This window comes from Tyto alba, unplaced genomic scaffold, assembly GCF_018691265.1.
Source record: "Tyto alba isolate M040663 unplaced genomic scaffold, T.alba_DEE_v4.0 Super-Scaffold_1, whole genome shotgun sequence".
Taxonomy (NCBI): Eukaryota; Metazoa; Chordata; class Aves; order Strigiformes; family Tytonidae; genus Tyto; species Tyto alba.
Genome location: NW_024881261.1, coordinates 21043891 through 21057606, shown reverse-complemented (window position 1 = coordinate 21057606; position 13716 = coordinate 21043891). Strand labels below are relative to the sequence as shown.

Here is a 13716-nt window from a genome sequence, read left to right as displayed (position 1 = left end):
GAAAAGTCATTTCATCAAGTAAATCCTATTAAAAGCTTTACTCTGCTTACATGCAAATGTAACAGAAATAATTTCTATCTATAGTTTTTCTCTGTGCGCTATCTGGTTGAGCAGAGGCATAGAGAAGGGTTTTTGCTTAGCTTCCTGTCATTCCCCAGCTCTGGATGCCTGCTCTTTGGTGCCCAGGGCTGTCCACACTAACAAAGAGCTACAGATTCATTCACCTGATGCCAAACTGCATCATCCTTCAGAATCCACTGGAACTAAGCTGGTTAATGACAGCTGGAGATATGGCATTGCAGTGCAGAACTCACGTTGATGCCTGGGGGTTTTGAAACCAGTATTGGGAGACTCACTCCTCTGACAAGCTCGGACACACTACTCCATGAATACCCATTTCTGCTCTGCAATGACCAGACTACTGCATGGTCTCCACTCAGAGCCCAGATAAGCTTGGGCACTGGTACTGAATGTCACTTAAAGACTTTAGCCAGCAGCTTTAAAGGTGAAATAAACGCAAGGAGTGAACTAAAGAGAGGTGGATGTTATGAATTTTATATGCAAGTGGAGCAGCCACCTGACTTCTAAAGGTAGGATCTTCAGAAGACAGTAAGGAACACCTTTTGCCCTTGACATGCTTTAGTTTTGCTTTTAGTTTTACACCCTTCCATCAAGGATTTATATGTATTGATAAGATCCATTCTGAACCTTCACTTCTACAGGCTAAACAATCTCAGCCATTCTCAGATTCTCTTAGTATTTCACTTGCCACCATACTTTAATCATCTTAGTGGCCTTTCACTGGACTCCTGTAAGCCCATGTCCTTTTTGTCCTGGAGAGCACAGAACTGGACAAAACAATCCAGATGTGGTCTTAATGGTGCTGAGGGGAAGGCTCACCTCCCTCAACCTGCTGTCAATGCTCTTCTTAATGCAGCCCAGGAATCTGTTGGCATTCTTTGCCACAAGGGTGCATTGCTGGTTCATGTTCAACTTGCTATCCAACAGCAACCCAGGTGCTTCTCTGCAAAGCTGTCTTCCAGCTCTCAGTATGTACTGTTGCCTAGGTTTGTTCATCCCCAGGTGCAGGACTTTGCATTACTCTCTGTTGAACTTCATGAGATTCCTGAGCACTCATTTCTTCAGCCTGTTGAAGCCCCTCTGAACAACAGCACAACCATCCAATTCACCAACCATTCCTCCCAATGTCACCTGCAAGCTTGCAAAGGGTGTACTCTGTTCCATTATCCAGGTCATTAATGAAGCTGTTGAACAGTACTGGCCCCAGTATCAGCCCCTGGAGTGTACCACTAATGACTGGACTTCAGATGGACTTCAGGCTGCTAATCACAATACTTTGAGCAAAGCAGTTCAGCCAGTTTTAAATACGCCTCACTGTCTATTTATCTAGTTTGTACTTTATGAATTTGTAAATGAGGATATTACAGGATAGTGTTGAAAGCCTTGTTAAAGTCAAGACAAACAATCACTGCTGTTGCCTTATCCATCATTTCATCATAGAAGGCTATCAGGTTGGTCAAGCATGACTGCCCCTTCATAAATCCATGCCGACTATTCCTAGTCACCTTTTTGACCTTAAAATGTTCAGAAATGACTTCTGGGTTTGTTTGCTCCATCACTTTTCCAGCAACAGAGGTGAGGCTGACTAGCCTGTAGTTCCATAGGTCTTCCTTCTTGCCTTTCTTGAAGATAAGAGCCTTCAGGGACCTCCCCCAATCACCATGCCTTTTCAAAGATTATCAAGAGTGTCCTCACACATTGGCCAGTTCCTTCAGCACTTGTGGATGCATCTCATCGGGTCCCATGGGCTTGGGCATATCCATTTTCTTTAAACGTTCCCTAACCTGATCATCCTCTACTGAGGAGAAGTATTCCTTGATCCAGGCTTTCCCACTGGCTTCACAGGCTAGGGAATGATGAAGACAAATCTTACCAGTAAAGTCTGAGGTGAAGAAGGCATTGAGTACCTTGGCCTTTTTCATGACCTTTGTCATCAAGTCTCCTGCTTCTTTCAGTAATGTGCCCATATTTTCCCTGGACTTACTGTTGTTGTTGATATGCCTGAAGAAGCCTTCCTTGTTGCCCTTCACAGCCTCCACCAGATTCAACTCCAAGTGGGCTTTATCTTTCCCAAGTCCATTCCTGCATGTCCAGACAGTTCCTCTATATTTCTCTTCGGTCATCTGACCCTGCTTCCACTTCTTCTATGCTTCGTTTTTAGGTATGAGCCTAGTCAGGAGCTACTTGTTCATCCATGCAGGCCTCCTGCCACTTTTTCTTGGTTTCCTGCACATGGGGGGGGACTCTTCTTGAGCTTGGAGGAAGTAATCTGTGAAAATCAACAAGACCCCTTTTCTCTCCAGGACCATATGCCATAGGATTCTTCCCAGCATATCCTTGAGAAGAGGCCAAAGTCTGCTCTCCTGATGTCCAGGTTCATGATCCTTCTATTTGCCTTGCTGAACAATGCCTTCAGAGTGGCTCTCTGACAGATAGTCATTGTGACCTCAGGAAAATTACCTGATTGCTCAATACCTCAGGTTCCTCCTTCACAAAAAATGAGGACAACAACCTTTCCCTATTTCAAGGCTGCATCATGATGGTAAAATATGTTGGTCAAAAAGCAGTAATAGAAGCCCCAGATATATTTGACAGAGGTAAGTTAGAAATAATAACTTAATCAGATCTCAGAAACAGATCTTAAAGCTTTCTCTGTTGTAAGCAATTTCAGCAGCAAGATCTACTCCCAACTTACTTTAGTTCTACTCTGTCTCAGTTTCTATATCCACAAGCGTACCCTCTGCTTGTGATACCTTTGCCTGGGGTAAGGCTAACCAGTACCTCCTTGCAGATGATTCATGCATCCCCTAGTCCTGAACAGATTCCTGAAGTCATAACTCCCATGGATCTTTCTCTCCCTCTTCCCTTGGTTGGGCCCATCTCCCAGCATGAGACAACACTGAAGAGCAAACACTGATAAGCTGCATCAGGCACAGCTATCTCTGTGCAGAGATAATGGCATGACTCCCCACATACCTGTGGGAGACTTCACAAGAGAAGCCCACCCTGCCACCTAATGAAGGGGCTCCTCTTGGCCCAGCCAGGAATCCTACTTGAGACTATCCGTCCGGGGGAGCCCTCTAGCAAGACAGGGAGCAGTAACCTCCTCTGTGCCTTCACACTGGACAGATAACAGAAGCCATCTTCCTCTTCTTCATTACTGTGGTAGCTTAGCATCTTAAATTCACTGATGTGATTCTATGCTCATGATGCTCTTACTGGAAAATCCCCATCTTACAGGTGAAGAAGTTAAACCTTAGACTTCCAAGACTTAACATCATATCCTAGCTCTTAAACAGTCTGGCATCCTGGTACACAGGCATCTAATACCAATATCTGACCCTTCGAGACAGTCATGTTTTACTCTCATGCAGATGTTAGCTGAAAAACATTTACTCATCCAAAACAGGATCCCTAATTAGGCCTATGTAGAGCTATTCTTCCATTACCAATAATGACATTGAGCCAGGTATTAAATTACACCTCAGACACTTGTCCCCTAGTTTGCAGCTCTCCCCTAATACAAGACATGGTCTGTACATGGCCCTGGTTGCCAGCAAAAACATTCACTGCACTGTTTTGCTGGCAGAAGAAGAAAGAATCCACACATCATGTTTTATCTATATGGAGAAGAGGACTGGAATTAATGGTAGTAGAGTGGCTTTCTCAGTGGACACTTCTTCAGAACCTACCAGTTAAAATGTGACTATTCCTTCTGAACAGAGAAACCACTCATGGAGCTCTTGCAGCACAATTGCTTTGTCATAGGGTAAAGCTGTCCATGTTTGCCTAAGGGAATCACAACACTTCCAACTGCTTCACCTCCCCTCCTTCACAAAAAACTGATGGAAGCCTGGGATAAGGAGGAAATCAGGATAAAGTGATGGAGAAAGAAAGGAGCTATGACATGCATTTCTGGCAAAGGAGCAAGGAACTGCTCATGGCAAGAATGAATATGTAAACAGAAGAAAAAAACCTCAAACATAACAGAATGATTCTGTTCCTATGTAGTACTGGTCATGTGCTGAGCTATTATGCGACTCAGCTTTCAACGTGGGCACCAAAAACTCAGGTTTTGTACCTCAAGGCCCAAAATTCAGTCCTAGACCCATTATGTTTTACAGCTGATGCAAGACAAAAATGAGGAAGGCATGCCAACTGGGAGGCAAGCAGACGGAAAGGGATTTCCTTAAAGTAGCTGTATTTCTTCAATCTAGAAGTACAGTCCCATTGTACCATGTACAGAGTGAGGAATGACCTCCTTTCCCCCAATTACACCAAACGTTTTCAATGTATCCACCTTCAGAGGAAACCGGCTGGCTCACTCCCACCCAAGCCTACGGCCATGAACCCTTTGCATTTAGCACTATAGCACTGCTACAAGCCCATATTAAAGAGCAGCTACAGAACAGCATGACTGTAGAACACAGAGGGACTCTCCAGATAAAGTTTTGTGGTATAAACTCAGAGCAAAATTTGTTCATCATGGAGGTAAGAAGGATCATATGGAATAGTTTTAATTACCCTCTGTCAGAATGTGCTCCAAAACTCAATTTTATCAAGCCACTGTGACAAACCCTATTCTTAAAGACATAATCAAAACATACAGAGTACTCTTAAATCTCAGTTTACAAAATCTTCTGCTTCGAATGAGATGGACTAGACTCAAGAATTCAGAAGCCTGAAACTCAGGGAAACTTGTTAGAAATTATTTTCCCCATAAACAAGACGGCTCTTCTTCAAAAGACTTAGGAAGTCTAGGGTTTTATTCTAAGGCCACATTTGAAGTGTATTTCAAAGCACACATTCCATATGGCTTTTAAGCTTGAATGTGTCTCCTATTAATAATATGGGAATCTCAGCAGCTTTGGGGAGTTTTTCTATTTTATTTTAAGAAGCCTTTGCTGTTCACCTTTAAACACAGTTCATGTGCCCACATCAACATGTAAGAAGATATCCTCAACCTTTTTGATTTACGTTTCTTCAATACATCAGCAGAGATTAAAGTGTGGCTAAGCCTTCCCTTTTATCTTGGCATAATTCATTTTTACTGCATATCAACCTTCTCCAAGGCTGGATATTTACATATTAATAATGAAGCCTGCTTTTTAATTCCTCCCCCCATCCCTTTAACTTCATATATTAAAAAGTGTCGATAGATAAGACTTGGCTCTCAAATTAATGATGGTAGTAAAGCAGAGTTCAAATTATTCAATTAAAATGTTTACTGTCCTCCCACATTTGAGCTAAGATGGGATTTCACTCAGGGAAATTGCCCTGCTCTGATGCTGATGGAGGAGGAGTAGGTTTGATCATTTCCCCAAACTGGCTAAAACTATATGGAAACAACAGTTTGAACATCTTAACTATTTCCTAGTTATTGACATTCTAGAAATAGTGTGAAGTGCAAAGAGACTAAGGAAGCAACTCCATGGTTTCTTTAAGCCAATTTATGTGTGAGTTGCAGTCAGAATGAACAGGCATGACCTCTTCCACCCCATCATCTATCCTTCACTCCGTCATGTCTCCCCACTGTCCTCTGTGTTGGAACTACTAGTCCTGCAGCTGCATGGTTAGCATGGCCAGGAAGCTAAACCACCTACAAACTAATCCTCCCCCCCTCTTTTTTCCTGCCAGGTCATTTCCTACTGCACAGCTGCATAACCACTAGTATTAGCAGAACGAAAAGTGGTGGGAACATGTAGTTGCAAGATGGGAAAAGACCACTCCTGACAGCAGCTAGCACTTCAGTCAGGTCAGAAAAGCGATGAAATCATAGCATAAGTATCTGTTCATGCAGCTTGGACTACAGAGCAGACGTAGCCAAACTAGCTTTAGAGTGACTCCATTTGAGTATTGCGGCAGAGAGCTCAGGCCAGGCCAATTGCCCAAGATGTACCCAGGTTCTTGGGTTGTTTTCATTCACAGACAGAGGAACAACATCAATAGGCAATTGCAATTCTTTCCAACTCTGCAGACAGCAGTGCTTCTCTTCCACAGGGCTTAAGCCAGCTCTCACCAACAGCCAAAGCAGTCTTTACATGGACATTGATGGAACCAGATCAAATCTGCAGTATGTGAAAACAGCAACAAGCAGTAGCTGCTCTATTCCCTCCCTGCACTGCTGTATCACTGCGCTGCCCTGCTCCCACATTCTCATTATTTCATTCTATGGTTTTTGACATCTCATAAAGCCCCAGTTCCTGGAATCAAATCTATGTGCCTTATTTAAAGGAAAACCAAAATGTTATCAGATAGCTTTGCAGAGAAGTTTAGAGGTACAGAAAAGGAGCAGATTAATTAGGACAATACTATCCCCATAAACAAGCAACAAAAAAGAAAACCATCCCTACCTTTATGCCATCCTCATGTTTTTGGTTTTAAATTTTTGGGATTTTAAATTATTTATTATTTTAATACTTAAAAAAAGATGCTTGATCTGGAACTATTCCAAAAGTGACAAAAGAGGAGCACTAACAAAAAAGAAGCCAAATTTGCACAGATACCAGCAGTGCTGACAACACCGTGCCCTAAAGAAGGCGGCTGTTACTGGAATGTGTACCATTTGTCATCGCCGAATGTCTCCTTTTTTCCTCACAGTATTTATTTGATGCACATAGCAAAACTGTAAAATACGCACTACAAGGTCCACTACAAATGCCCACAGAAATACCGTCTCTGAGATTCTGAGACTTTTGATGGGCACTGCAGGGACCTGCATTGATCTCAGTCTAAAAGATCCTTCGCTGTGGACTAGGCTTCAGAAGCAAAACAAAACAAACACATACTCATGTTTGAGGAGAAATCTTGATAGATCAGTTTCTACTAGTGAAAAGTGTGTGTTCCACAGCACAACAGCGTCACATGCAACCTCTCAGAATCAGGTACAAGCTGTCTTTTGTGCCTACACCCTTTCCGCTAAGTGAAAGAAGGACCTAAGAAAAAATTACATCATCAGTAGAGATTTTATCTCCTCCAGACAAATTAAACGCTGCTACACAGAAACTCAAACTAATAAGAGTCACTTAAAAGAAGGCAAAAAAACAAACAAACAAACAAAAAAAAAAAAAACAAAAAACAAAAAACCACCACCAACTCACTAACAAACACTGGGTCTTCTTACTGACCTTGTGGTGTTTGAGCCTCCCTCAATTGCATTAAGGTCACTTTTTTCCCACCTTAGATCCAGGAAAACTAGTAACCTTATTTGAAAAAAAGGAATTGTATTACCTAACCCTTATTTGACACTTTTTAATCTATAGCTGTCAAAAAAAGATCAATATCACTACCTACATACAATACCACTATTTGCACAAACTCCATCGGTAGCACACAAGTCACTTCAAAGCATAGTGTCCAGTACCAAGCCAGCAGCTGCTGTCACCAACAGTGAACACAGAATAAAACATCCATGAACCCTTATTCTATGCTAAACCACAAAAACACATCCTATCTAATCTACTGATTTGAGAATTTGAAGACTGTGGTATAATATCAACACTGAGAGCCTGGATTTTTTGTTCGTTTTAACTACAGGAATGGCCAACTACTATATTATCTTACAGGTATTCACTCAGCCTGACCATGTTGTTCTTCCTCAGGCTACACCCCCCATTGAAGCCAGTGGAAGCTTTGTCTTCTCAACTGGGCCCTGCATTAGCTAGATGAAAAGGTTTGCTGCCTCTGGCTGTAGGGAGGTTAAAGACAAGCATCTGCTCTTGGGTTGAAAACCGAGATAACTGGACACACTCCTTTATGTCTATAAGGATAAAAAAAGGTCCATGGAATATTTCATAATTAGCTGTAAAAAACAGTACTGACAACAGTAATATGTTTATTATCACCACCCATTTCTGAGTCAGTTATACAGTCTGGTTGTACCCTCCCCTCCCATTCCCTTCCATCCCCTGGCAAAAAAAAAAAAAAAAAAAAAAAAAGGCAACCCAATCCCCTTGCTGCAAAACACTTCAGACAATCAAGAGCTTATCTAGGCATCTCAGTGATTTTACAGTGTTACACATATCCTAGTATCACAAGAATATGTTTTACCTTGAGGCAAATGTTTTAATTTATGTGCATGTGAGCTATTTGCAATACCTCCACCAAATGGAGCCCATATAACCCGTCGGATGGCTTTCACCCAATCTTCCATTTCATTCTGGGAATTAGCCATGAGCAGGAAAGCCTCATGATTGACAGGCATCTTTTCCCGGTCCCCTGCACCACCTGAAAGACAGAATACAAATCTCTTTTAGGATGTAGTTCAGAAGAGAGCAACCAATGTTTAAAACCACCAAAAGTCTGGGTCAAAATGACCAAAAGATTATTTTAATTGAGCAGTTTTACACACAACTCCTACTCATCTGCTGCAGAACCTGCAAAGCACATGTTGGTAGAAGATCATAGCAGAAGCGCAAAACGTGCATTTTCAGTGTGGGAACCTGGAAACATTGTACCTGCTGTCCCAGAAATAAGCAAAGTGAAAGCACAGGCCGTAAAACCCTACAGGAAGAGTATGGTATTAATTCCACTCAGGAAAGTACTGACCAGAATATCATATGCACACAAGCTGTTATATACATCTGTCACTTGTGGATACCCCAAGACTTGCAACATTTTCACCTTTCTTTTCCTGTTTTCTTTTAAGGTCAGCACCCACTTCAGTCAGTTTAAATCTTCCCCTCACCCCTTGTTCTATGTTCCAGAGCTGGATACAACTTAATGAGGGCCACATAAACACATAAAAGCTTTATTGGAGCAGACTCTGTATAAAAAGGCTACTGATCCTGTCCAACACAGCAGCTGCATCACTAATGGCCTGGAGCTTCTCCATCACCATGGAAACTGCCTTTGGCTTTGCTACAGAGATAACATCTTAGCCCTTGTGTCACTGTCATTTCCACGTTTACATGGCTTTCAGTACCTACTGGAAAGCTAAAGCTTCCAGCCTGCACTAAGCAGCTGAGATTGCCTCTCCATGGAATTCAGAGATCAGAGCACAACGATGGTATGCAGTGGCTTCTGCAGAACTGATTTAGCATACACAGAACACACACCTCCTAAAATCCTTGCTAATCCGGGGAGAGGAGCAAGCTGGGAGCTGCCTGCAAGCCAAGGAAGTACTTTTTCTTGTTATGGTTTCTTGGCCTAGACACATTCATGGATCATATGCTGATTTGCAAAGCAAAAGGGGTAAAATGAGGAAGGATTTTTGTGGCGCTCTGAGAAGCAATTCACTGAACTGGGAAACTGAGGCAGTCTTTCAGTAAAGAAGAGAGACAACGGCCACCTGGGTCTAGTCATGCAGCTTAAGAAACAAAAGCCATGATGCTTTTTCCCCATGTGTATTCAAATTCTGCTTCTTTCCTCATAGCATCCTCTTGGACAGTCTCCCATTTTGAATTTACTGAATGATTCATATTCATTAAGGCATATGAAGCAAAACAGCTCTCTAGCTCAAGGCTAGGATACAGACATCTGAACAGATCAATGCTCCACCATACTCCACCACAAGGAGGACATACTTCAACCTTTGCATACAGAACTGTTGGAGCAGGAAATTGCAGTCTGTGAAACTTGGGTCACAGTCTAATTCTTTTACCAACATACTCAGCCTCTTGGGGAAAGCAGAGGACATGAGGTCTAGTTCTTGTACCTTACCTAGCAGACCTATTGCCATGCCCTTTCACAACTGAGTATCATGCAGAAGATACAACAGCAATAAAGAGGCTTTTCACAGCACTCAACACACGTGAGAAAGGGGGCGGTTCAGGATCTGGCATCTGGTAGATAGATGGCCTGAGCTCAAGCTAGCTCTTCAAAGGAATTAAACAGACTCAAAAAAAATGTACTGTCACACCATCAGCAAACAACCGAGCTTTGTCAAGGTAAAACACAGATCCTATTCTTAAAGAGACCCAGCTGAGATCTTGTCCACCCAAGCCATGAAAGACAAGAAGAGACAAGAATCTTTGCTTAGAATTAATTACAGACCACAGATTTAATCAGGACAGATGAAGTAACCCATACAAAGATTACCATATGAAGCATAATAAGCAGAGAAGGATGAAGATGACTTCTTACTGGACTTTTGCAGAAGTGGTGTCTCAGCATCTTCCCACTGAATCACTGTACCACAGGGATCTGATTACAACTTTGCCCCTAAGATGTTATTTTGGACCAGTCAGCTGCCTTCTAAACCTTTGTGGGCCTTTTTCACACAAGCATTAGGGAAAAAACATTTATACTTCTATTTGAGTCTGTAAAAAGTAAAAACAGGATGGGAAAAAAAGATTCCTGTTTATACTAGACCTGAGACTCTGCCAAAAACTACTTGCAGCTCCTCTGTGGTTGGCTTTCCCCACTGAAACTTTAAATAGGAGCAAGGTCATGACCCTACAAGCTGCCTGTGGGAGAGTCAGTAGTGACTAGTCACATAAGTACAAGCAAATTAAGACAACTCTATGCAGAGGGTAGATTAGAAACAAGAATGCACTTCAGAATTGCTTCTTAGAGAAAGACTCATGTGTTTGCATGACATGAATATGCAGTGGCAGAGAATACAGACCCACCTATAAACTTTTTTTTCTTTTTTTTAAATAACATTTTAATCCTGTTCCTTTCGACACATGGCTGTCTCCTTTCACCACATCCTTGAGGCAACAGGCAGACCTAGAGTTCTCTAAAGGGCAGAATTCAGACACATCTCTCTACATTGTTGTAATTTCCAACAGGTTTTGAGTATTAGTAGTCACACTAATGAGAAACAACTGAATTCAAACACTTAAATCTTCAAAAAAAAACAAGGAAACAATGCCACATACACCTTCTTCAGAAGTCCAGAATTTTACCCAAAATTCACAGATTAAACTTTTTTTTCTGGGCTCAGACCTAAAACAGGATCCTGTTATGGGTTTTGGATGTGAGTTGGCAATACAAATGCTGTATCAATTCAAACACGTCTTTAGGAGTTGTTTTAAGAAAATAATTTTAAACCTTCCTGCTTAGAAACACTTGGATATGGAATTTCAGTTTTGCCTCTCACAGCAATATGAAGTTTGCATTCAGATACTGCATTCAAACCTCTTCTTGGCCACTAATGGAGCACCAGCCCTTAATACAGTTGCCGTTAGACACTAACCCTGAAGTGCACGAGCGCTACGTCTAGTCCATGAATCAAACAGGGTTCTATCTACTCAGCACCATATGAAGGAATACTCTGCTAATAATTTTTAACACAGACATTGGCTTTTCATTCCCTTGAACAGAACTTCTCACTGATCTTTAATCAAGCTGCCATACAAAAAAGACTGGCCCTCAGAGACCAAATCTGTGTAGCTCAGGACTCTCACGGGCAAACATTGCATTCCTGCTCAAAGCTACTTTAATCTCTAAACTAGAGAAAAAATGAAACTGTCTGCAAACACAGAGTGCAAGCATCTCAACAAATCTGGCAGAAGCAAGAGACTTAACTTTGCGGATGAATGGTCCATCTGCTTCAACATTAACTTATGACCACGGGATCCTGTGTTCAGTTGCCTGTTCTGCTGCAGATTTCCAGTGCACGTTGAACAAGATACACTGGATTCCATCCCTATCCATAAAGCAAGCTGTCAGTACTAATCACCTTCCTCCCAGGTGTACAGACAGCAAACAATTTGAAGACCAGGAAAGGTGATGGCAAACATACAAGTACATACAGTAAATGTAATCACCTAGAAAGATTAAGGGACTTGTTTTGTTACTGCTCACCACCAAAAGCGGTGCAGGTCCCAGCTGACTTCAAATGCTTTGCCACCCCTGTTTCAAGGTACCTTTGTCAAGTTGCTTTACATACACTGGTAGATATCTTTGCCTGGAGGGAACAGCATAGCTCCAAGCCCCTAGCCGCATTGCACAAATGCCCTCTCTTCCAGACCCAGACTAGTTAAAGCTGGTAGGATTTCTCTCATATGCTGTCTGCTCATGGGGTTTGTGCAACTGCATTTCATATGGTCTCAGAGACAGCTGCTGCTAATCCTTAATAATAGTCCTCCTTTCAGATCTCCCTCATGCCCCACCAACAGGGAAGATTAAAGGGCTAAGTGACTTGTTGAAGGTCAGAGTGCTGCAACTGCAGCAGGAATCACAGTCCACTTTTCAAAGCCCTATTTACTGAAAAATCTTCCTTTTTTTGACCATCCTTAGTCTCATATGGGTTCACTGTAAAGTGCAAAGCACAAGGCTGCCATTATATATATACCTGTCCTGCTCTGTGTCCCTGGTTCAAAGAACCTGTAACAGACTTTCAGTTGCATCTCTCCCTTTATACAGCTGTTTCCAATGAAGAAACATTGGAATTTTTTGCTTGCTTTGAACTTCATTCATACAAGCTTAACCTTCTTAAGATCAACATTTGTGAAGCTAAGCCTTAGACCCCCTTTGTCTGTATGGAAACAGAAGTTCAGGGGGGAAGAGGACTGGACTTCCTAGTAGGAAATGTTCCTGCCACATTGCATGTAAAAGGAGGAACTTTTCTATTCTCAAGTAAAGCTTCTGTCAGGTTTTGCTGAAGTTGGCAGCTTCTTTTTTTTGTTGAGACTGTTTCCCTTTCTTCCACCCCCACATCTGGTTTGACTTTCACCCATTTCTTACATCATTGTGCTTACTGATGTGCTTGTGTCTTGACATTATATCAACTCCACTGAAAATTTACACAATTACAAATGCTTGTGTTTGTGTATATATTTACATGTTTGCATTGCTTTGGTGTGGATAGTAGAGTGGTATTTTCAGTAACAGTGAAATTTAGTTGGCCATGTGCATGCTGCTGCAGCGCATGGGGAGGCAAAGGGCAGTTCAAGGCTTAATTATGAAAGGGGTGGTTGGTGGGTAATGCAAGGCCCAGCTGACATGTTTGCCCTCAGTACTAAAGCAAGTAGTGACAGGAAGCCTTTGATTGCAGACAAGCAGTATCAAAGATCTTGAGAAATGGACAAAAAGTAGCACCCACAGCTGAAAAGAACAATTGCAATGATTCACCTTCCCTGACCTGCTCTTTATGACTGTCTTAAAGATGAGTATCAGATTCAGGGCTCTAAGATCTCCCCAATAATGAAAGAAAGTGAAAAATTAGGGAGATTAATTCTGTCAAGATTAAGGGCAGCTCTATGAGGGGGAAACCTTTCTTTGCACAGCAGGAAGAATAAAACAAAACAAAACCTCAGACTTGATCTTTAGATTTTGTAAAGAGATAAAAGAAATATTAGTGAACAAAGGGTCATTAAGAACTCCTGGAACAGCCACTTGTAACCTGATTCTATTTTTTCAATCATTGCCTTTGATTCTGGCTAAAGCTGAACCTCTATCCTAAGTACTCTTTCCCCGAACTAAAGTTTGCCAAGAGACTGAATGCTAGAGATAGATCTTGTCTATTATACCTGAATCTTGGGTTAACCTGCCATCAGCATGCAGTTTAAACTTCTCTACAACCAATAACAACTCTACTGCTTTTCTGGATGATCCTTTAACAGAAGGGAAAACTTTCTGAGAGTACAAAACTGATCTTGAAATGCTCCATTTAGGCTACCTGAGAACAGAAAAAAACAGCAAGAAAAATCTGACGTAGTCAAGAAGTGACAGATAAAAATAAGGGAA

General features: G+C 41.8%; 1 protein-coding gene across 7 annotated transcripts in view; it reads right to left on the bottom strand.

Annotated features, from left to right (window-relative positions):
- Window positions 1–13716, bottom strand: part of ARHGAP22 (Rho GTPase activating protein 22) — a 166608-nt gene that overhangs the window by 32071 nt on the left and 120821 nt on the right. For 5 of the 7 annotated variants that reach the window (XM_033001799.2, XM_033001796.2, XM_033001795.2 and 2 more), the window contains exon 4: window positions 8179–8307. In XM_033001799.2, coding sequence (XP_032857690.1) covers window positions 8179–8307 — 129 coding nt within the window. Of the gene's footprint in view, window positions 1–8130; window positions 8308–13716 lie in introns of all 7 variants that reach the window. The other 2 variants (XM_033001794.2, XM_033001800.2) reach the window with 1 other exon arrangement.